The 21,208-nt window shown below is 43.7% G+C and overlaps 1 protein-coding gene across 1 annotated transcript in view; it reads left to right on the forward strand.

The window, feature by feature from the left end:
* Nucleotides 1–9,507: 9,507 nt before the first annotated feature.
* Nucleotides 9,508–21,208, forward strand: part of ARHGEF26 (Rho guanine nucleotide exchange factor 26) — a 133,322-nt gene continuing 121,621 nt past the window's right edge. The window contains exons 1-3 of the mRNA XM_036754579.1: nucleotides 9,508–10,685; nucleotides 13,790–13,829; nucleotides 17,701–17,846. Of these exons, the coding sequence (XP_036610474.1) occupies nucleotides 9,585–10,685; nucleotides 13,790–13,829; nucleotides 17,701–17,846 (1,287 nt within the window). The 5' untranslated portion in view covers nucleotides 9,508–9,584. The remainder of the gene's footprint in view (nucleotides 10,686–13,789; nucleotides 13,830–17,700; nucleotides 17,847–21,208) is intronic.

The raw sequence follows: 21,208 nt of genomic DNA on the forward strand, positions 1-21,208 counted from the left end.
GAAGTTGGAGTAAACATTCCCAACATGCCTTTGAGAAGCAAAGGGAGAATGGAACTGTGACAGTGAAGGAGGTATCAATCTCACACTCTATATTGACTGATATGAGCATCTTGGAGCACAGGACCCAGATTGAGAGAAGTCCCAAGAAAGATCATATTTTTCCCCCAGTTTCTCCTCCTGATTATTGTCTATCCACAGAAACCATAATATAATATGCCATTTCACTATCCAAACATTTCTGGTAAATGAATTTTGCTTTAATCACAAAGAAACCAGAGGTTCACTAGAGATAGATATAAATGTAAGGCTAGGCAGAGAGGCCAACCTATGCCTAGGGGTTCAGAATTTTCTTTATTAGGGGCTAAGGGCAATTTTGACAGATCTAAGAACATTTCAACTGAAATAAACTTCCCCAAACTGAAGAGGTGGGAACTATTATAGTGATCCCTAAGCTTAAAATGAGCTAATTATTATAACAAGGTATTACATTTCTAACTGTTCTCTTTAGCTCATCTTCCCCTCTTTAATCCATTTTAATCCACACTACTCCCAGAACAATTCTCCTAATCACTGCTTTCATGTCCCTATCCTTTACACACCGTCAGGCGAGTCTCCTTTTCAAAATCTCAAAGCACCTGAACATTAAGGACCTTAACAATCCCATCCCAAACTCCCCCTCCCCCCCCCCCCCGCCGCCGCCGCCCCCAGTCTTATCTCCAAGATCCCATGTGAACCCTTTTACTCAAGCCAAAATAAATGACTCACTCTTTTATAAGCACACCTCAGTTGTCCTGACCTCTGTACCCTTTGATTAGGTTGTACCCTCTCCTTGGAATGCCAGCCCCCCTCCCCATTCCCTTTCACAGAACTGAAATCACAGAATTTCAGAATTAGAGGAAACACTAGTGGATACCTCATCCAACTCAGACACCAGAAAAGAATTCCCACTGAAACATAAAAGATCACATGGCTTCTGATTGAAGACCTCCAGTCCAGTCTAGTAGAACATTCCACCCCCCACCCTACTACCCCATCCCCAAAACCCCAGCAGGCTATCCCAATTCGGGAAGGCACTACTTCCTAGAAAAAATAATTTTTTTTCTTGACTCTGTGCCTAAATCTGTCTCTTTTCAACCTCCTAGACATTGCTTGTGATTCTTTCACCAGAACAAAACAGAACAAGTCTAGACCCTGCTCCAGAAGACAGTCCTTCCCTTCAACCACTCAAGTTCTGTCTCACTAGTGAAAGCTTTACTTTATCCTATGTTCCATAGTTTGTCTTGTGATATCCCTTAACTCTTCCATGTGCCTGTCTTAGCTCCCCATTTGATTGCAAGCTCCTTCAGGGCCCAGACTTAGTTACCTTGTCCTTGTCTTATATTACCTGAAGGGAGGTCTATAAAAACACTCATTGAAAGAATGAATCATTGGCTCATTAAAAAAAAAAAAATCTTTGGGTGATCACATGACCTCTCAGTATTGCCATCTGAAATGCTGTGACATCATACCATTCTACATCACAGGGAAGTTTAATGGATTCACTGTGGTCACATAAAATTTGACAATATAATTGTCTATATGTAGGTAATAAGTAGTAACATTTGTTTAGAAATGAATATAAGTTATTCTTCTTCCTCCTTCAGGAAATAAACGATTGATTTCTTTTTTCCATTTTAAAAGATCTATCTAAATCTTCAGTGTTCAGTTTTTATAGACACATGGAAGAAATTTGACCCTCTAGAACACTGAAGACCTATACTTTTGGCCAAGGGATGTTATTGATGTTAATGTAATTGACAATTTACATTTTAATCTAACGTAAATGACATTTTACATTGTAATAAACAATCATTGATTTCAGTTGAGAAGTTTTTACGCAGTGAACTAAATGGTCAGTTGGCAGGCTTCTGTACAACATGGAGCAACCGCCATTCCCCAACCATTTAATCAGTTTTTGCTTAAAAGTACAGGTGATTCATGATTTTAATGAGTCATATTGAAACAAAGAAGCCAACATTTTAAACACACGGAGCCAGATTCTCTTGTTGATGAAGGACCCATCCAAAGAAGTTTGATCCCAATTAAATAAGTTTAAATTAACCTCCTGTGATCCATATTTCTATACAAATAATTTAAACATCAGAGATTTTTCACTGCTCCTCTCCAAGGCAGTTTGAAAACAGTTTTGTGTTTTTCTTTCTTTCTTCCCTTCTGCCCGCTTTCTAGTCAAAGTTAAACAACTCACAGACTCGCTGGGTCTTTTCCCCAAGAACAATATTCTAATCATTCAGTGGCTATAGCAGATGCCCAATACAACATCCTACTCGCCTTCAGACCTTCAGCTTTTTTTTTAGCCTGTTAGTGAATCTTGGGCATGTAGAAATGGTTGCTAAGTGTCTGTTCTCAAGTTGGAAAAGCATTTTCTAAAGTGTGTTACTACCATATTGGGTGGTGTAACTTGGGAGTTAGCTTAAATTCGTGGGGGTGTATTAGGAGGGCAGAGTTTATAATTTCAAAGAGGGTCATATATATGTCTGAAAGGTTCAGAACCACCGGATATAAGAAACTCTCAAAGTAGGAGGCAGAAGAATCAAAGCATATATTTAGGCTCCACAGTAACCAACCCATGAACCAGCATCCCCATTTTGACATATTGATCAAAAGCTTCCAGGCCCAATAAGTCTGCCTCACAAGAGTAACCAGGAGGCCACAGAGAAGCATGATGGTGTACAGCAAAATCATATACATGCTTCCCCTCTATGGTAAAAAGATTACCCACTGGCCTCAAGTCCTTGTTCAGCTTCCTCCCGTAGGTCAGCTCTGCTACCGGCAGCTCCTGCTTCAGCTTCACCCTTGGCTGTGGCTGTAGCTATAGCAGCCTCTGGCTCCAACGGAAGCTGTTTTTAACCATCCGGCTTCTGCAGGGGTGTAAGGTACGCCGGGGAAAGCACAGGTTCTTTCAATCTGCTTAAGCAAGGTGAAGGGGTTGACCGGAAAAGCACAGGTTCTTTCGATCAGCTTAAGCAAGGGAAGCAAGGTGAAGGGGCCGACAAGCTTACTCCAACCCAACATACAAACAGCATTCAGTTCAGGGGAAAAAGCCAAACTAGTCAAGGGCACTTGTTGACTAAGTGCTAAGGAGCCCATTTTTGGTTACCAACACAGGAGGCAAAGCTGAATTCTGTTGCCCCTTTTGGGGAAAAAAATTTATGGCAAATTTCAGCCCAAATTATAACAAGAACATTATCTTTTTAGCCAATTGCAAGACCAGCTAGATGTACACACACAAAACCAAGTGATCACTGGCTCTTCTGATGGAGGTCTGTATATTTCAAAATTAATTTGGCAGAGGCAAAGTATCAAATCAGCAGGCGTGAGACATGGAGTAAGAAAGGATCAACTTCAGATCTCTCCTCTGACACATTGGCTATGTGACCTGGGGCAATTCACTGAACATGTCCTCCCATTCCAGTCTCAGGATAATCGAGGATAATAGGATAATAGCTGGATCACAAACTTCACAGGGTTGTTTTGAGGCTTAAATAATAAACAGATACTTTTTTCAAAGTTTAAAAATACATCTTGAAAAAACATTCCGTATTCTTAATGTTTAAATCCAACTGATCTGTACAGAAGAAAACTTTAAAGTGCAAATGAGGACTGTGTACCATGGCACTAATTTCTGCTTTCTCTAAAAACCTGAGAGCAAATAACAGAATTTCTTTTTATTGCTAGAGCAACATTAACTAGCTACCCAAAGGTAATGCCAGATCATTACTAAATTATTTGTTCAAATCTCTGAAACAGGAGATAGAAGTCCACAGACTTTTCCTCTTTTTTTCAATGAAGGTACAATTAGGTTTTGCCACACACTTAGAGAAAGGAGAAAGATAAAAGAAGTTGAGGTTCATGAGGTTGTGGCTAGAATTCCGGGCTTGGCACCAGGAAGATCTGGGTTCAGATTTTGTCTTGATAGTTGCTAGCTCTACGACCATGGTCATGTCATTGAAACTTCCTCAGACTCAGTTTCCCCATCTGCTAAATGATAGATATAACATAAACTTCATAGGGTTTTATGAGCTTCAAATATTCAGTGCTCCCCCCCCACTGAGGAGAGGCAGTCTCAACCTGTTTTTTTCATCAGTGCACATGAGGAGCTTCCCTGCAACTAATAGTCTTAGAGTTTAGTCTCAAGGTCACACAGTGAGTATGCATCAGAGACCTAACTTGAACCTTCCTCTGTCTAAGTCTTGATCTCTACTCATAACTCCCTGCTCTCTCACTTACTGATCATTTTTCAGAACAACCCAAATAAAATATCAAAGGAACACAAAATCATTACGGCACTATTCCCTAAGCAGCACCCTTCCATGCACATCGCCAGTCCTTATTCTGAGCTTCTCTAGGTTTTCCACTTTAGGTTCTCCAACAATTTGTTCCAATAGCCATGAAGGCGGCTGAAGCAGGCGCTGTGGACTGCTTAGAGCTTGGTCAGGCTTGGAAGACACCAAGGTCATCCACTACATCCTGGACTGTCACCAGTCCTCTTGACTTTTGTCCAGCCACTGGACTTCGATGACTCTGAACAAGAGAGTGAGGCTCATAACTTTGTGCAATTCTGCCTCCCTTAAATCCAATTTACATGCAAGTCAAAGATCGCCCCATGATGTCATTGGTCCTCTTTGAAAATGAAGGACAAAGTTCTCCATAGTGCTGGGATTCTTTGATCCCTAAGCCAAGATGCCTAATAGAGTCTTCCAAGGTGAGCCTTCCACCCATATGACATTTAAAGACTTAAAATTTTAAAACTTGAAAAGATCTGAGACTGTTTGGTCCATCCCCATCATTTGGCAGATGTAGACATACAGGCTATACGACACACTGGATGTAGCACTAGCTCCAGAGCAGGAACACTCAGGCTCAATTCTTGACATTGCCATTTTCTCTCATTTTGATGTGGGAATGGTAAGTCACTAGGCCTCAACTTCATCTCCCATAATTATAGTTGCCATCAATGCGGATGTAGTACTTTGAGGTTTGCAAAGTGCTTTGCACATATCACCTCATTTAAGCCTCCCAACATCCTCATGGTATAAAAATATACCATAATATATACCTTGTAGACATAAAAGGTAGTATCAGATTATCGCCATTTTACAGATAAAGAAACTGAGACTGAGAAAGATTAAGTTACTTGTCCAGGGTCACAAAGCTAGTAAGTGTCTGATTCAGGTCTTCCTGACTCCAGACCTGGCATTCTATTCACTGTACCATCCAGCTGCACTGCTTCCAGCATAATAGTATTCATTATACTTATGTGCCATAATTTATTCAGTCATTTCCCAATTGATGGGCACCCCTATAAGTTTGGTGAACATTAAGGTTTGTTTGCCTCTCATTTTTGCTGAGAACAACAACTACCCTCTATCTGTCTCTGATGAGTTAATACCTACCTATGATCTTTTTCATTCATGTCTAACTATTGAGTCCTACTCTTTCCTTAACCATGCCCCTTAACCCTTTTTCAGGGATGAAACAAAGCTAAGTGGCCAAGTTTGATATTGTGTATTTGTTCTTCCAAAAATAAAAGGAGAATCTTCTGGAAATAAGCATTTGTGTAAATCTTTGGCCAGTTTCTGCAAAGCCTGAATCTACCTCCACACATTCCACACCTTATCTGCTGGTGTCTCCCAACCATGGGGGGAGGGGGAGGGAACAGTGGGACAAGAGATGGCAAGGGAGAGTCTTGGCAATGGAAGGAACATCTGCTTTAAAGGCTAAAGGACTAGGGGCAATGCCACTTACTACCCGTGTGACCCTGGGCAAGTTATTCAGCTTCTCTTGGCTTGTTCATCCTGGTGGGAAAAACAAAACAAAACAAAGAGACAAAAAAAAAGCCCGAGGCAATTAGACCAGATGAGCTCTAAGGCCCTTCCAGTTCTAGGGCTCAAAAGATGGTGTGGAAGATGTACAAATGAGAAAACATCTAACCAGAGCAAGACACTGTCCAACGTCTTGTCTCCCCTTCCGTACTTCCCCATATTATCCACTACATCTCTTTATGAGGGAAGCACAGTGTAAGCTGGAGCCAGATCATGAGAGATTGTTAATTTCCAGTGTGAACATTTACACCTTGGAAACTGGGAAATGCTATAAATCAAGGCTTAATTTATTGTTTTACTGATTCCTAGACTGAAGGAAATGAGGGAAAAAAGTTAATAATGCAAATTAAACTTAAAAGTGTCATGCATGATTTTTTTTTTCTTGGAGAGTCAGTTAACATGTACCAGCACACCCTTGGAAGTATCTTTAATCTATTGGCATGTTAAGTTATTTCACTTACTTTTTTTTTTTTTGGAGGCAGAGTTCAGTGACTTGCCCAAGGTCACACAGCTAGTAAGTGCCTAAGGCCATATTTGAACTCAGGTCCTTCTGACTCCAGGGCTATTCTGACACCTAGCTGCCCCATTTCACTTACTTCTTTAGCACCCTCTTGACAACCTCCAGATGTTGGTCATCTAGATGTGACTATCTTAGCACAGTGCCTTGGGAATGGGCACTCAATAAATACTGGTTGTAGTCAAGCAGCTCTTATTAAGCACCTCTGGTGTACCAGGCTTTATTCTGGGTACTCGTGATACAAAGACAAAGAACATTAAATAGGGCCTGCTTACAAGAAGCTTAGGGTCCATAAGGACAGATAACTAGAGTTGAAATGTATTAAAAAAAAAAAAAGATGGCCAGTGGTGGGTTGAGGGAAGGATTCACCACCTCCTGGATGATTGGAAAAGGCTTTCTGTAGGACAAAGTGTTTGAACTGAATTTTGAAGAAAACTGGGACTTGTCTAAGGCAGAGATGAAGAGGAGGTGAATTCCAGACATGGGGGTGGTGTCTGCAAAGGGACAGAGACTGGCACCACGGATGGAGTATCTTACAAGAGGAACAGCAGGAAGACAAATTTGGTGGATGGAAAAGAGTATGAATAAATGGAGCGAATTTATAAAGATGGAAAGGTAGGTTGGTCAGGTTGTAAGAAATTTAAATACCAAAAAGAGGAGTTAGTGTTTGATCCCGGAGGAAATAGCGACCCACTGGACTGTGGTGGCCAGAGGAGCTTTACGAATAAAACTGGCACTTGTTTCGAAGATTGCCTAGAGAGGAGAGAGGCTTGAGGTAAGGATGTCAAGCAGGGCCACTGCAATGGTCCAGCTAAAAGCAATGAGAGGTCAAACTAGGCTCATGAGATATGTGGACAGAAGGGGGCAGATAGGTGCAAGAGACTCTGTGAGGTAGAATCAATGAGAGTGGAAGACTGATTGAACATGTTGGGGCAGGAAAGAGGGAGGCGTGGAGGTGAAGGTTGTGAATCTTAACTGTAATTTTTCCGTGGTGCCTTCACTAGAGAGCAAGGAAAGTCAGGAAATCCTCTTCCCTCGTCGGATCTTTTTCCCCACCCCCAGCCCCAGCTCCCTTCTCTTTTAATCAGTTTTTCTTGGCGTGTGTGTGTGTGTGTGTGTGTGTGTGTGTGTGTGTGCGTGTGCGCTGGACCCCTTTGGCAAGCTGGGGAAGCCGATGGATCTCTCCTCAGAATGTTTTAACATACATAAAATTCATACGATTATAAGGATATGAATTATAAAGAAATTATAATAAATAGTTATGAAACCATAAAAACACCCAGATTAAGAGAAATAGTCTTAAAATCGGAAAACCCAAGTTCAAGATTCGTATCTAATATTGGGCGTCACAATTTATGGAAAGTTGGAGAGGATGGATTACGAAGGCCACTTTCAATTCCAAAGCTATACAAATGGTTCATTTCGTCCCTGCGCGTTACAACGCCCGGCAAAATGCAGGCATTTACTAAATGGCTGGTAAAAAGCTTTCTTATGAATTTTGGTAAAAGCCCAGCACCATCATTGCCATACCCACACTCACACAGATGCACACACACTGACGTGCACACACAAGCATACACACACACGCACGCACGCACGCACAGACACATACTTCTTGGTCAGTAACTAAAGCCGCCAGCCTCGTGCTGGAAGTAAGCCTTTTCTCTTCCGAGACGTCTTCTAAGTCAGGATCCTGATGGTCCCACCCGTCCACTTCCCCTAACTGGGCCTCAGTTTCCACATCTAGCTGTCCCTTCCAGTTGTCAATCTGTGATTCGAAAGGGAAGTTCAGGAAGCTATTAGCCTCGAGGCCCCGGAGGGATGATTACCCGTCCCTGGGCGACTTCGCCTGCCTGGGTTTCCTCAGGCCGCACAACCCAGGGAGCTGAGGTTTCAAAAATCTGGCTCTTTTCTGGCAGCCAAACAATCTCTGTTGAAACAAAGTTGCTTCTGTGTATCATCCGCGAAGGGTCCTTCCTGTTTGTTCGTCTCTGTCTCTATCTCTCGGAATTTCTAGGTCTCTCTGTTTCCCGCGTCTCAGTCTCGGTTTCTCTGGGTCTCTGGGTCAGTGTCTGTCTCTCCGTCCCTATCCGCCTAGGTCTCTTTCCGTCTCGTTTCTCTGCGAGTCTCCCTCTCCCTCGGCCCCTCCCTCCCCCACAACCATACCACTCCCTCAGGCCAGCTCTGCACCGGACCTCTTTCGGTGATCTTGAGGCACCCCAGCGGGCACAGAATAAACCCCTCTCCCTCCCCTGGCGGCCACACCCAAACCTCCTTAGGACTGTCTGCCGGTCGCTACCCTACTTCTCCTTACTTAAGGGAGGTCTCAGACTTTTCCCCCTCGCCCTTGCCTCGGGAGGGCCGGGCCCCAGGCACACCCTCCCAGTCCCGCCCCTCCCTGCTCACTTGTTATCCCAGTGGAATGAAAGTCCCCTCCTCGGGGCAGGGCCCGGGACAGGCCGGCCGGGGTAGGGGCGGGGCTGGGGCGGGATCCAGCCCTCAGGGGCGGATCGCGGGCGGGTCCACTGCACGGGGGCCGGGCCGGGGCTCTCTGGCGGCTCTTTGCTCCCGCCGTAGTCTCAGCCTACGCCTGGGCTGCAGTCCGGGACCCGGGCCACCCACCCGGCAGACGGTGTTGCCGGGGCTCTGGGCTTTGAAGCCTCTTGGAGGGTAGGTGCTATCGCTCCTGCGAAGGTCTTCTAAAGGGGGAGGGGCGAAGAGGTAGTCTCCCCCTTAGTGAGTGAGTGGGGCTCGCGCTCGGGAGAGTTTCCCCGGAAAGTGTGAGGTCCTCTCCTGGGGTGGGTCCCTGGAGCCCCGGCGCCCCCTCCCCCTCCCAGGGCTCAAAGATGGGGGTGAGGCTGGGGGGAGGGAAGAGGGGGCCTGCGGAACTGCTTCCCTGCTTGCCCCCTCTCCCCCCCCCCCCCCCCCGCCTCCAGCTCCTGTGAGGCCGCTGCTCCCGTTTGGCCACCCGGGGATGGCGGTAAAGTGAAGCAGCCAGCCCTCCACTTGCCCTCCCCCACGGATGAAGGGGATGGGGGCGGGGGGCGCTGGTCTGCTGCCCTCATGCGATGTCTACTTCGCTGACTTCTGCCTTCTCTTTAGGAGACGAAAGCCCGGCCCGGCTGCGGGGTCCCCTTCCCTGGCCCTGTCTCCCCGCTCTTTCGGGGCTCCCACTGGGGTCCGCGATGGACCGTGGCGGTGAGAGCGAAGTGGACTTTTCGAGTCACAACATTACCCCTTTATGGAGGAGGCGATCCACTCCGCAGCCCCAGCGGCTGGTCCGGAGCAAGCCCAGACCCCAGTCCTACCAGAGCCCCACGGGGCTGCTGATCACGGATTTCCCTGTGGAGGATAGAGGGATGTTCACTGGGAAGGAGCCTTCCCACAGTGGGAGCATTTCTTCGGCTTCACCTTCTCCATCTCCGTCGCCAGATCGCAGGATGCTCAAGAGGAGCTCCGTGCTGTGGTGGCCTAATAGAGGGTCTGTGGCCAATGGGAAGGCTCTCCCTTTGGATTTCAGAGCTGTCTCCCAGAGGCCGCCCGCGGAAAAGTCACCCGGGGGCCATAGGATGGTGGCCAGCCCTTCTGTGAGCTACCCAGGTGCAATCGCATCCCCAGAGACTCAAGTAGGGCACCCCCTGAGGATTCCCAATGCTTCGATCCCAAGAAGCCCGAACGAGGAACTAATGGGATTGGATGTCAGGACAGGGTCTTCACTCAGCACATCTGTGCCTTCTCTTAACAACAACTCTACCACTCTCCCACAATCACCGCCCAGCCAGAATGCCAAGGACCCAGAGAGGGCGCCTTTGAAACTCTCACCCTGCCCACAGAGGACTCCCCCTGAACAAAAACTGTCTCCCCAGCGTCTGCCTTCCAACCCAGAAAAGTCTGTGGTCATTCTGAGTACCAACAGCCCAGCTGCCCTCAAAGTAGGGAAACAACAAATTATCCCGAAGGGCTTGGCCTCTGAGATTAAAATCAGCAAATCCAGCAGTCAAAACTCCGAGCCCCATAAGAGGGTCTTAAAGGTCCGAAGCATGGTGGATTCCATTAGTGCCCCACTGGTCCCTGCAAGTGATGGGGAAGGAGAAGCTGAAAGTGACTTAGGCAGCCCTGGGTCTCTGAGGAGAGGCTTGAGGTCGACTTCCTACCGCAGGGCTGTTGTTAGCGGCTTTGATTTTGACAGTCCCACCAACTCCAAGAAGAAAAACAGAATGTCCCAGCCAAATCTTAAAGTGGTCATGGAAGACAAGGAGAAGATCTCTAGCTTAGGAAGGATTAAGGTGAGTAAATTATTAGGAAGTGTGCACATACCCAGTCAGTGAGAGTGAGTGTGTGTGTGTTCGTGTGTGTGTTGGGGGTGGGAAATACGATTTATTTTTCTTCAGCAGATGATTATTTGGGGCTGAATTCAGAAGGCCTGCTTTTATCACATACCACCGTGGGCCCTGCCACCTCCCCCCACTCCTAACCACACACCTCTGATTTCAGCCCTGACTGGCACCACCAGAGGAGATCATACAATTTTCGATAAATAACTTCAGGCAAAATGTTTGCAGCAGAAAATGAAAAACTAATGTCTAATTCCGTTTGTTAGCTCATCGGCAGAGCTGGGTTCTCCCAGCTGCCAGTGTGGGATTCCTAAAGCAAAGGCTTGCCCATATCACCCTTCCCCCAATCAATTCTAGTGGCCCCTTGCTACCTTTAGGAGCAAATACAAACTCCTCTATTTGGCATTTCAAACCCTTCCCAGGCTGGCTCCAGCCTCCCTCCAAACTCCTGTTTTTGAGGCTCCTTGCAGGTAACCTTCCTGTCTCTATCTTTACCTGCCATAATTCCTGAACCATACTCTGTCCTCCCCTCTGACCTTAGAATCTCCATTTCCTTCAGAGCCCAGCTCTAACACCACATGCCACCCAAGGCTTTTCCTGATTACCTTCCCTTGTTTACCTTGTATTTATTTTTACATATTTATATGTCTATGTTTTCTTTTTCCTTCCTCTCTATTTTGATGCCCCTAGGACAGTTAGTGGGACTGCTTCATAAAAGCTTTTCAGACCTTGTGTTAGGGATCTCCAGGCACACAGGAATGTGGAAACAGTCCCTCCTCCCAAAGTGCTTCCATTCTAATAGGGAAACAGAGCTTGTGTGTGTGTACACACACACACACACACACATGCAAACAAAAACACATACACATATAAGCACATACATATACATGTAGGTCCACATATATACATATACATACATATATAAAGTATTTATATGCTGTATAGATAATTATATCTGTATAGATATGTACACACATATATATACATATATACAGTATATATACTGTATAGATAATTATATAACTGTGTGTGTGTGTGTGTGTGTGTGTGTGTGTATGTGTATACACACACATGATACCTTTTAGAGGGGAAGGTACTCACCACTGGAGGGCCCAGGAAAGACCTCCTGCAGAAAAGTTGGGCTTTAGTAGAATCTTGAAGAAAGCAGAGAGAAAAGGGGGTGGGATTAATTCTGAGATGAGGTTTGGCAAGGTGTGAATGGCAATCCACCAAGTAGAAGCAGTGTCTTGGGGGGAGGGAGGGAGAACTAAATCTGCCAGAAGAAGGAAGGAATATGAAAGAATGAAGTCTAAAATGCAAGAACATTTGTTAATTAGAGAGCAGGAATTCCCAAGGATACACTGCCTGAATCATTGTCCTCACCTCTGCCCCCTAGAATCCCCAGGCTCCCTCCAAGCTTAGTTTACTTCAAGTGCCATTTCCTACAAAAGGTATCTCTTGATCCCCCCTCTCTGCTTCCTCCACTCCCCATCCCACCAAGTTAGTGTCTATTTCTTTTCTATGTGCCTATTTACATATAAGTTGTCTCTTCCTATAGAATGTAAGTTCCTTGAGGGTAGGCACTGTTTCAGTTTTCATTTTGTAGCCTGAATGCCTGGCATCTAGTAACACCTTAATACATCCCTGCTGTTTCATGGATCAGAGCCATTCACCCCTGGCCATTGGAAAGTTGGGTGTGTGTGCCATGTGTACAGGTACCAGTGGCCAAGGAGTATTCACTGTCCCACCCCTAGTGAAATGTTAATTCAATGTGTGGTGACTTCCTTCTGCCTGCTTTTCAGTGTCTTTTTAATCATTGAATTGTGTAATTATCATTCAGAAATTATTCACTTCATTCCCCACAAATAAAATGTAAAGACAAGTTGCAGTCTGTCTGGGATCCCGATGCTTTGACTGTAACTGCTTCCACATTTGTTGTATTTTCTTTGACTTTTCCTGGTATTTCATCTCATCTCTGACACTTATCTGTGTGACCATAGGAAGGCATTTAACTCAGATCCTCAATTTTCCTCATCTATAAAATAGGAATAATAAACCCTGTAATGCCTTCCCGGGGTTGTTATGAGAATGAGATGAGATAATGGAAGTAAAGTGTTTCACAAGACTTAAAGTCCGTGTAAATGTCAGCTATTTATTTAAATGTCAGTAAATGAAGCCATGACTTCTACCTTGGTGGACAGAAGAAAAAAAAAGCAGTAAAGGAAGGAAAGAAGGAAGGAAGGAAGGACTTGAAGGAGGGAGGAAGGGCCTGATGGAGGGAGGGAAGAAGGTAGGGAAGGAAGGAGGGAAGGGAGAGATGGAGGGAAGGAGCAAGGAAGGGAAGGAAGGGAAGAAGGGAGAGGAGGAGAGGAAGGAAGGGAGCGAAGAGAGTGAGAGAAGGAAGGAGAAAAGGGAGGAAGAGAAGAAAAGGAAGGGAAGGAAGGGAGGGAGGGAAGGCAGAGAGGGAAAGAAAGGGAGGGAGGAGAGAAAGAAGAAGGAAGAAAAAGGGAAAGAAGGGAGAGAAGGAAAGTAGATGTGTTACTAAGTCCACTTTTTCTAGAACAAGACAATCTCTCCCATAAGTCAGAAACTTATTTTAGCTTGCATCCAGCTAACATTTTTTGGCAGCCACATCTTTTCTTGATTAATTGGTGAACTGGCACTCATCTATATAAATGTCATGTATTTAGTGCACATGAGAGTCTGTTTTATTTTAGAGGGTTATGGTCTTTCAGAAAGGAGCTTACATAATATTTTGTGTTTAAAAATTTTTTTTTCCTCTGATAGGAGAAGAAAGTTTAGTTCCGAAGTCCTGTTGTGAGGTTGCTAGATCAGAAGTGACCTTAGGTGGAAGTTGTTGCTACGTTGTAGGGTGAGCCTTTGTCCTCACTGTTTTTAGGGGATCATCCTTACATGCATGGCCTACACTTAGCAGAGATAATATATTCAGAATTTTTAAAAACATAAGACAGTCTGTGGATTTTGAAGAATCATGCTCAGTCACACTGTCTCATATGTGGTTTGCTCTCTTTCTTTCTACTTTTCATATTTCATAGAAGAAAATGCTGAAAGGCCAAGGAACGTTTGACGGGGAAGGTAAGCATTCAGTTTTCCAGAGAGATCAATTTCTTTTCTGTTGTTTCAATATGAAAACAAAATTATAAGAATGCAAGAAAAATGACAATATAAGCACCTTGAGGGCAAGGATTTAAACCAAGGAAACAAACAAAATTGATTTTTTAAAAAATGCCCAAAGTACTTACTGTATTATATATTTCAAAGTTCTTAGTTAAAATATTATCTAGTAATATAAGCCACAAGTGAGGAAACAATATGATGCCATGAGATGGAGCTCTGGATTGAATCCAGAGGATCCAGGTTCAACAATCTAGCTCTGACACTTATTTTCTATATGACTGTGGACAAGTCATTTCTCTTACATGACCCTCTGTTTTCTCATTTGAAAAATGAGATTACTTCTAAGGGCTCTTCGGCTCAGTCTAAATGACCATAAGATTTCATCACTGCTCATAGTCAAATATTTAATCTACCAAAAATGAATAGATTTTTCCATTACATCTATTGTTTCAGTATGGGGAAAAATGTTCTTTAAAAATTTTTTTCACAGATTTTCATTGGCTTTTTCACAGACATTCTTTTTCCCTATTGCAATATCATTGCTCATTTTAGACTCTGTGACTTGGGAAATGGAATCCTGTATGAGGCAATGAAGCCTTTTTCCTCCATTTGGGAGTCTGACCCACTTTCTGTGACCTTCAGCTGCCTTGCCAGGTGCTCAACAGCCTAATCCAATTAGTGAATTTCATCTTTAAAAGTCTGACCAAGAATCTGGTGCCTCAAAAAAAAATGACTGAAATAGTAGCCGCGGCTGCCCCAGAGGAGAGGTCAGTGTCAGCCCCAGAGTGTGTAAATCAGATTTCAGAGGATGATCAGTGAGGAAACTCCTTGTGGAGATTGACGTGTGCTCTGGGAATTATAAGCTTAGAAGTCTTTGTGGCAGCACCGAGTGATTTTCTAATTTTAAAAATATAAGAAAGTGGGAAAAGAGCTCAGAAACCCTCTCATCCTATCCCCTCCCTGCCCAGGGAGCTTCTGTAGCTGACTCAGCGTATCAGAGAGCTAGAGGTGGAGGGGAATTCAAAGAACATCCAATCCCACTCCATCATTTTACACGTAAAGGAAATGAGGCCCCAGGTGTGTCGAGTGACTTGCCCAAGGCAACACATGGTATCAGTAATAGGTTTGAGCTGCGGGCTTTTCACTTCCAGCTGCTGTTCTTTCCATTGAACACAGAGATATCCTCATCTAAACATGGCTGGCATATGACATCTAAATTGATAAGGCAGATGTAAAAGGGGTAATGATTTGTTTTACCAAAAATTTCTATCCAAGGTTACTCTAAGTGGCAGATTTTGGTGTTGCATTAAGCCCGTGTTTTAGGTTTTGAAAATTGAATTTTTGTGTCCTTAAGAAAGCACGTGCTGAGGGAAGTCCTCTGGACTTATTGAATCATATGTATGACCTCTATGATAATCCTGCCTTTCCATCCTCTTCTGCCACCTCTGACCCAGACTCAGAGTTCTCAGAGACTCTGCCAGTGGCACTTAGGTTCATGCAGATATTACTTAACTGGAAGGACAGGGTGATAGTTTTTTATCCCATCCCAGGAACTCTTGTACACCATCAACTAAATACACAGCTGGAGGTGCAGTGGATGCAGTGTTGGACCTGGAGTTGAGGAAGGCCGGAGCTCAAACCAGGCCTCAAACCAGCTCAAACCAGCTATGTGAGCCTGTGCTGGCTCCCTTACTGTCTCTTTACCTCAGTTTCCTCAATTGTAAAGAGGGGATAATTAGTACCAGAACCTGCCTCCCAGGGTTGCTACGAAGATAAAAGGAGATCCTATTTGTAAAGCACTTTGCAAACCTTAAAGCCCCATAGAAATGCTAATTGCTGTTGTTAATTATCGTTATTATCTAAGTTAAAGAAGATTTATGATGTGTGGTGGGAGAATGAGTTCTTGTAGAACCATGAGTCCTTGAAGAATTGACATATTTAACATAGCTCATGTTCAGGAGACATTTTGAAGTTTACCGAGTGTATGTGTCACAGGCAGGTATTTTTAAAAATCTCGCTTGATGGATAAAGAAACTGAGGCCCAGAGGGCCCAGTGCCTTACTCTAGGGTATATAGTCTGGGAGGACTGGAGCCTGGATTCCGAGCCTGTTTTCCTTCCTCCCAGGCTGGGGTTCTTTCCATTGCCTCATGAAGCTTTTATAAAGGAGATTTGTATCTTCAATGGATTTTACAGAACTTACAGCCCTATAAGGAAGCTGGGAAGTCGGTCGTCCAGCCCTCCCATTTTCTGGGTGATGGTAGAGGACCCAAGAGCCTCAAAGACATGGCAGAGATCTGCTTGTGTGAGAGGCAGGGACAGAATAAGAGTCTATTCTCCTGATTTCTAGGATGCTTCCCACCACCCGTCAGTTCTAGCACTCGGCAAACCTCCTAGAAACTCTTCCTCAGAGGTTGAAAAGCCTTTGGTTTTTTTAAAGGAATGGAATCCTGGCCTTTGGCACAGTGTGCAGCCTAGTTTGCTTTCAAAATGCTGCTTCTGGGTGTCTGTCCATTCCCATCTCTTATCATTCCCTATAATCCTTTGGCTTCTGTTTCATTCCCATCCTTCCAGGACATCCTGGAGACTTTATGTGGGAGGGTCAAGGGAAGAATGGGGATAAGAACTCTCACTCTAAAAACCTCACATTTGTGGGGAAACCCCATTTGCCAACTTTAATGTAATATAGAAATATGAATTATTACTCTGGCATGGAGTCTTGGCCTTGACCCAAACCTGGTCAATGGAAACAGAAGGATTTCTCCTTTATAAGAAGCAGAAAAGGGGATATTTCTAATGCTCAAATTTCTCCAGTTTCCAAGTATTTTAAATTCAATGATTAATCCCAATTCAAAGCTAATGAATATATTCATCATCTACTCTGTGCCCAGCACATAAAACCCTGCTTTCTGCTTAAGAGGAGATAACACCTGTATGTGAGTTTCAATGATATTCTGTACCCAATGTGAGCAACCTCCCCCCCACCTATGAAAGCAGCACCTTCTCTGCCACGAATGGTCTTAAAGAGCTGCCTGCAGACCACTTCCACAGGATCATGTCTAGTTCTGGTGCCACATTTTTGGGAGGATTTTGATGAACTGGAGAGTGTAATCAGAGCTGCAAGGACCCAGTTCACGACACGTGAAGAATGATTCAGGAACTGGCAGTAGTTAGTGGGGAGAAGAGAAGACATAGTAACTGCCTTCAGGTGTTCAAAGGTCTGTTGCCTGGAAGGGGAATTGGATCTAGCCTGCTTAGATCTAGAGGCCAGAACTTGGAGTGAGAGGTGGAAGGTGTCCAAAGTCCATTTTGAACTTAATGTAAGGAGACGCTCCCTAACAATGAGTGGTTTCCTAAAGTGAAGTGGACTGCCTTGCAAGAGAGTCAGGTCACCCTCCTTGGGAGCGTCATGTGAAAAGTGAATGAGTTTCTGTTGGGTAGGTGAAGCATTCTTGGCCAAAGGTGAGTTGGACCACATGACCTCTGAGACCTCTCCTGCTCTCAATCCTGCAGTTCTGTGAACCAGGAAAATGTGTCTAGAGCTCCTCTGGAAACAAATAAAGAAGGGGCATCAGCCCAGCCATTTCAATGACATGGGGAAACTCCTTCCCTCAGTGCAGATTGACAACATTCCTTGCAATTTACAGTCTTAAAGAGTGGTCTAGAACATTGAGAGGTTAAATAACATGCCCAGGGTCACCCACCAGATGTGTCAGAGGGAAAAGCTGAACCCAGGGCCTCCTGGCTTCTATTATATCATATTGTCTTTGATTGTAAATAGCATAGTTTGGGACCAATTAATTACAAGTTCATGGCTTGTTCTTATTGCAGAAAATGCTGTGTTGTATCAGAACTACAAAGAAAAAGCTCTCGATATTGACTCTGACGAAGATTCAGAGCCTAAAGAACAAAAACCAGATGAAAAAATTGTAATTCACTACAAGCCGCTGAGGTCTACATGGAGCCAGCTTTCTGCAGTGAGTATCGATCTGTTTTCTCTCTCTTCAGGGAAGAAAAGTAGAATGTAGGAATTGTGTGTGTGTGTGTGTGTGTGTGTCTGTGTGTGTGTGTGTTTTGTCAACAAGCCAGTCACCTTAGGGATAAATAACCAGCTTTTCATAGTAGGAAGTATTTCTTAAGCATCTGTGGACAGTGAGCTGAACTTTCATTATGGGGCTTTGAAACTTTCTGATGAGAGAAATTAAGATTTGGTGGAATAAGTGCCCCCAGACAGATGGATCCATAGTACTTCTCCTATGGTGAATGCATAGTGGGTGTGTAGCTGGATTTAGGATATAAATGTATACATATCCTAAATGCAGCTGTTCTGTTTAGGCTCTTTGTTTAGCATCTAAAACATTCTCAGTTGAAAGAATATCCCCACGTAGACAGTCAGACATACTCTGTAATGGGCGAGCACTTTTAAGAAAAGAACAGCATTGTGAACATCTGAGAAGTGAAAGTGGGACTGAAAGCTTTCCAGCTGTGCAAGAAGACCTGATGCTCCTTAACCATCGAGAGGAGGAGATCACAAATACAAAGGGAACTCGTTAGGATACTGAGGAATAATAATAAGAAGAAGAATATGAGGAGGAGGGGGATAATGATGATGATGATGCCTACTGTGTGCCATGCACTGTGCTAAGCATTTCCCAAATCTTATTTGAACCTCACAAATCAGGTATTTCTCAGCCACACAAACAGAGTCTTAAGAATATGTGTATATTATAGTTGTGAGGGTGGGGAGCAATTAAAAAGAATAAATCCCCACAGTTTGCTCATTATCTTCCTATTTTCATGATAAGTAGAGATCCTGAGATCGATTGACTGTGGGACCAGATAGTCTCCAGTGGTTACCTGAGGGTGATGTTCAGAGTAAGAGTTTACATAGACAAACTTTAAAAGGCAGAGATGCTGAGACTGTAACTTTTGCATAAAGAGCCAAGATATTAGATTTTTGAAAAAAGGGACCACCTTAATGTCCTATATAAATTATTTCTCCAGTAGCTACTGGGATTCCTTCAGAGAGAGTAAGAGAGAGAGGGAGGGAGGGAGAGAAAGAAGGAGGGAGAGAGAGAGAGAGAGAGAGAGAGAGAGAGAGAGAGAGATGCAGATATATACAGATATAAGTGTACTAAAGAATATGTGTCAATGAAGTATTGCAGCAGGGCATAAACATGTATATATATGTGTGTGTGTGTATATATATCCATGCACATATACATATATACACATGTATGTTTATACATATATACATGCACATATATCTTCTGCTGTAATACTTCATTCTTGAGTTGGTTAAGTGCAGGTGATCCTGGGCTCCAGATTGTGCCAGGATGAAAGGGCCTTGAGAGATATAGGCTGTATATTTCCCCTCTCAGAAGGGGAAGTCCTGACAGGCTTCTCACCAATGTGACACAAAACCCAACACCTTTTTTAGGAGTTTAGGGAAGCAAAGTCTAATAATTTTTATTTCAATTCGATGTAGAAACCAAAGGTAGGAAGGAACGCTGTTCTGATGAATTGTTATTAGAGCAAATAAACCCTCTGCTTTTCTGCCTTAGTTTGTCCCTTAGTCCTTCTTCTCCCAAAAGGCCAGAACCCTGTTTGTGAGCAGGCTCCCAAATAAAGCTTTGAGATTTGGGCCATCCAGATAGATAGGCAGTTCCAGCTTATTGGGTTTTTGATACCTGGCTGTATTAGGAGTCAAAGTAGTCTGGGTGGCTCATCATCTGGGCCAGTGTGGGCTCATGGTTTGGGAGAGCCTGTTTCTGGAGAGAAGTCAGCATAAGGAGTTTCCTAGCTATGAGGCAATACTAAATTGGGTATCTACCTGGGTCTCCTACTAAAAGACTCTGTGTGTGTGTGTGTGTGTGTGTGTGTGTATTTATGTGTGTGAGGGAAGATACAATTCTGTGTGGTATATGTATATGACTGTGTGAGAATGTATATATGTGAGTGTATATGTGTGTGTGAATTTGTGTATGAGTGTGTGCAATATGTATGTATGAGTATATGTGTCAGTGTGTGTGGTATGTATGTAAGAGGTGTATGTGAGTGTATGAAGCTGTGCATGAGTGTATATGAATGTATGTGTTGTGTTTGTGAGTATATGTGTGTAGGTGTATGTATGTGTGTGTGGTATGTGTATATGAATGTGTGAGTATGTGTATGTATGTGCTATATGCTTAATTTTCATATTTCCCAAGAACATCTTATCATTGCTTTGCTAATACCTGCTGCCTCATAGGTTGATGGGACTTGTTTTATCAGTAGATAACAAGAAGCTGAAGGAGCTTTTGAAGAGGAGTAATTTGAAGTAATTTATAGTTATTATACAATATAACATGTTTAAATGTTCTGCACAGAGTCTCCTTTGTCCAAGCTTGTTTCCTCATTATGTGCTCATTCAGTTTCCTTGGGCTGGGGAAGCCAACTATGGACTTTGGCAGAGCTGGGGGAGGGGCTGGGGTGCTTGTCTGGCATTTTGTATGTGCAGGTCTGCTTTTCACCAAAAAGCTTTGTGTTCCTTGCTCAGGAAGCATCATTTAAGACTGTTTGACCCTCTCCCACAAGTGTTTAAAATGTCCCTTTATGCCCAGGGAAGCAGTTGTTCAGTGGAAATTGTTTGAGATTTGGATCCACCTGATCTCAGATCTGGATTTGAACCCTCGGTTTACCACTAACTACTTGTATAACTTTAGGACAGTCATTTAATCTCCCCGTGTCTCAGTTTACTCATCTGTAAAATGATAGGTTGGGTTAAATGACTTTGAGCACTTTCCCACTCAAAATCAATGATCCTAAGGCAAGCTATCAATTAGGAAACCAAATCCCTGAGCTTCCAGTCCCATCTGTAAAGTACAGAGGCTATCATAGCTTCAGGAGAACCGAGGAATGGGGAAGAAAGAAGATTTGGCAAAGGGGAAACCTACTGTAAGCATACTTACATTTAAAAAAGAGTTTAGGTACATAATAGCAAGTCTTAACAATTGAATTTAAGATGACTAATTTTTTTTATTAATATCTTATGAAAAATATTACCTATATATTCCAATGTATCCCTCCATGTTCTCCCTCCAAGAAAATTATCCCTTGTATCAAAGAATAAAAAAAGTGGGGGAGAACAAATACATCAAAATTGTTTGACATTATTTGCAGTGTTCCACACCCAGTCCCCCACCCCTGTAAAAAAGTGGAGCCAAGTGCCTTTCATATCTCATCTTTGGCACTAAGCTTCCTTATTATAATCTCACTGCCTTTGGTTTCATTTGTTTTGCTGTCCTTTTTATTTACCTTGGTGTAATCATTGTGTATATTGCTTTCCTGGTTCTTCTTA

The sequence above is a fragment of the Trichosurus vulpecula genome, chromosome 4 (assembly GCF_011100635.1).
Source record: "Trichosurus vulpecula isolate mTriVul1 chromosome 4, mTriVul1.pri, whole genome shotgun sequence".
Taxonomy (NCBI): domain Eukaryota; kingdom Metazoa; phylum Chordata; class Mammalia; order Diprotodontia; family Phalangeridae; genus Trichosurus; species Trichosurus vulpecula.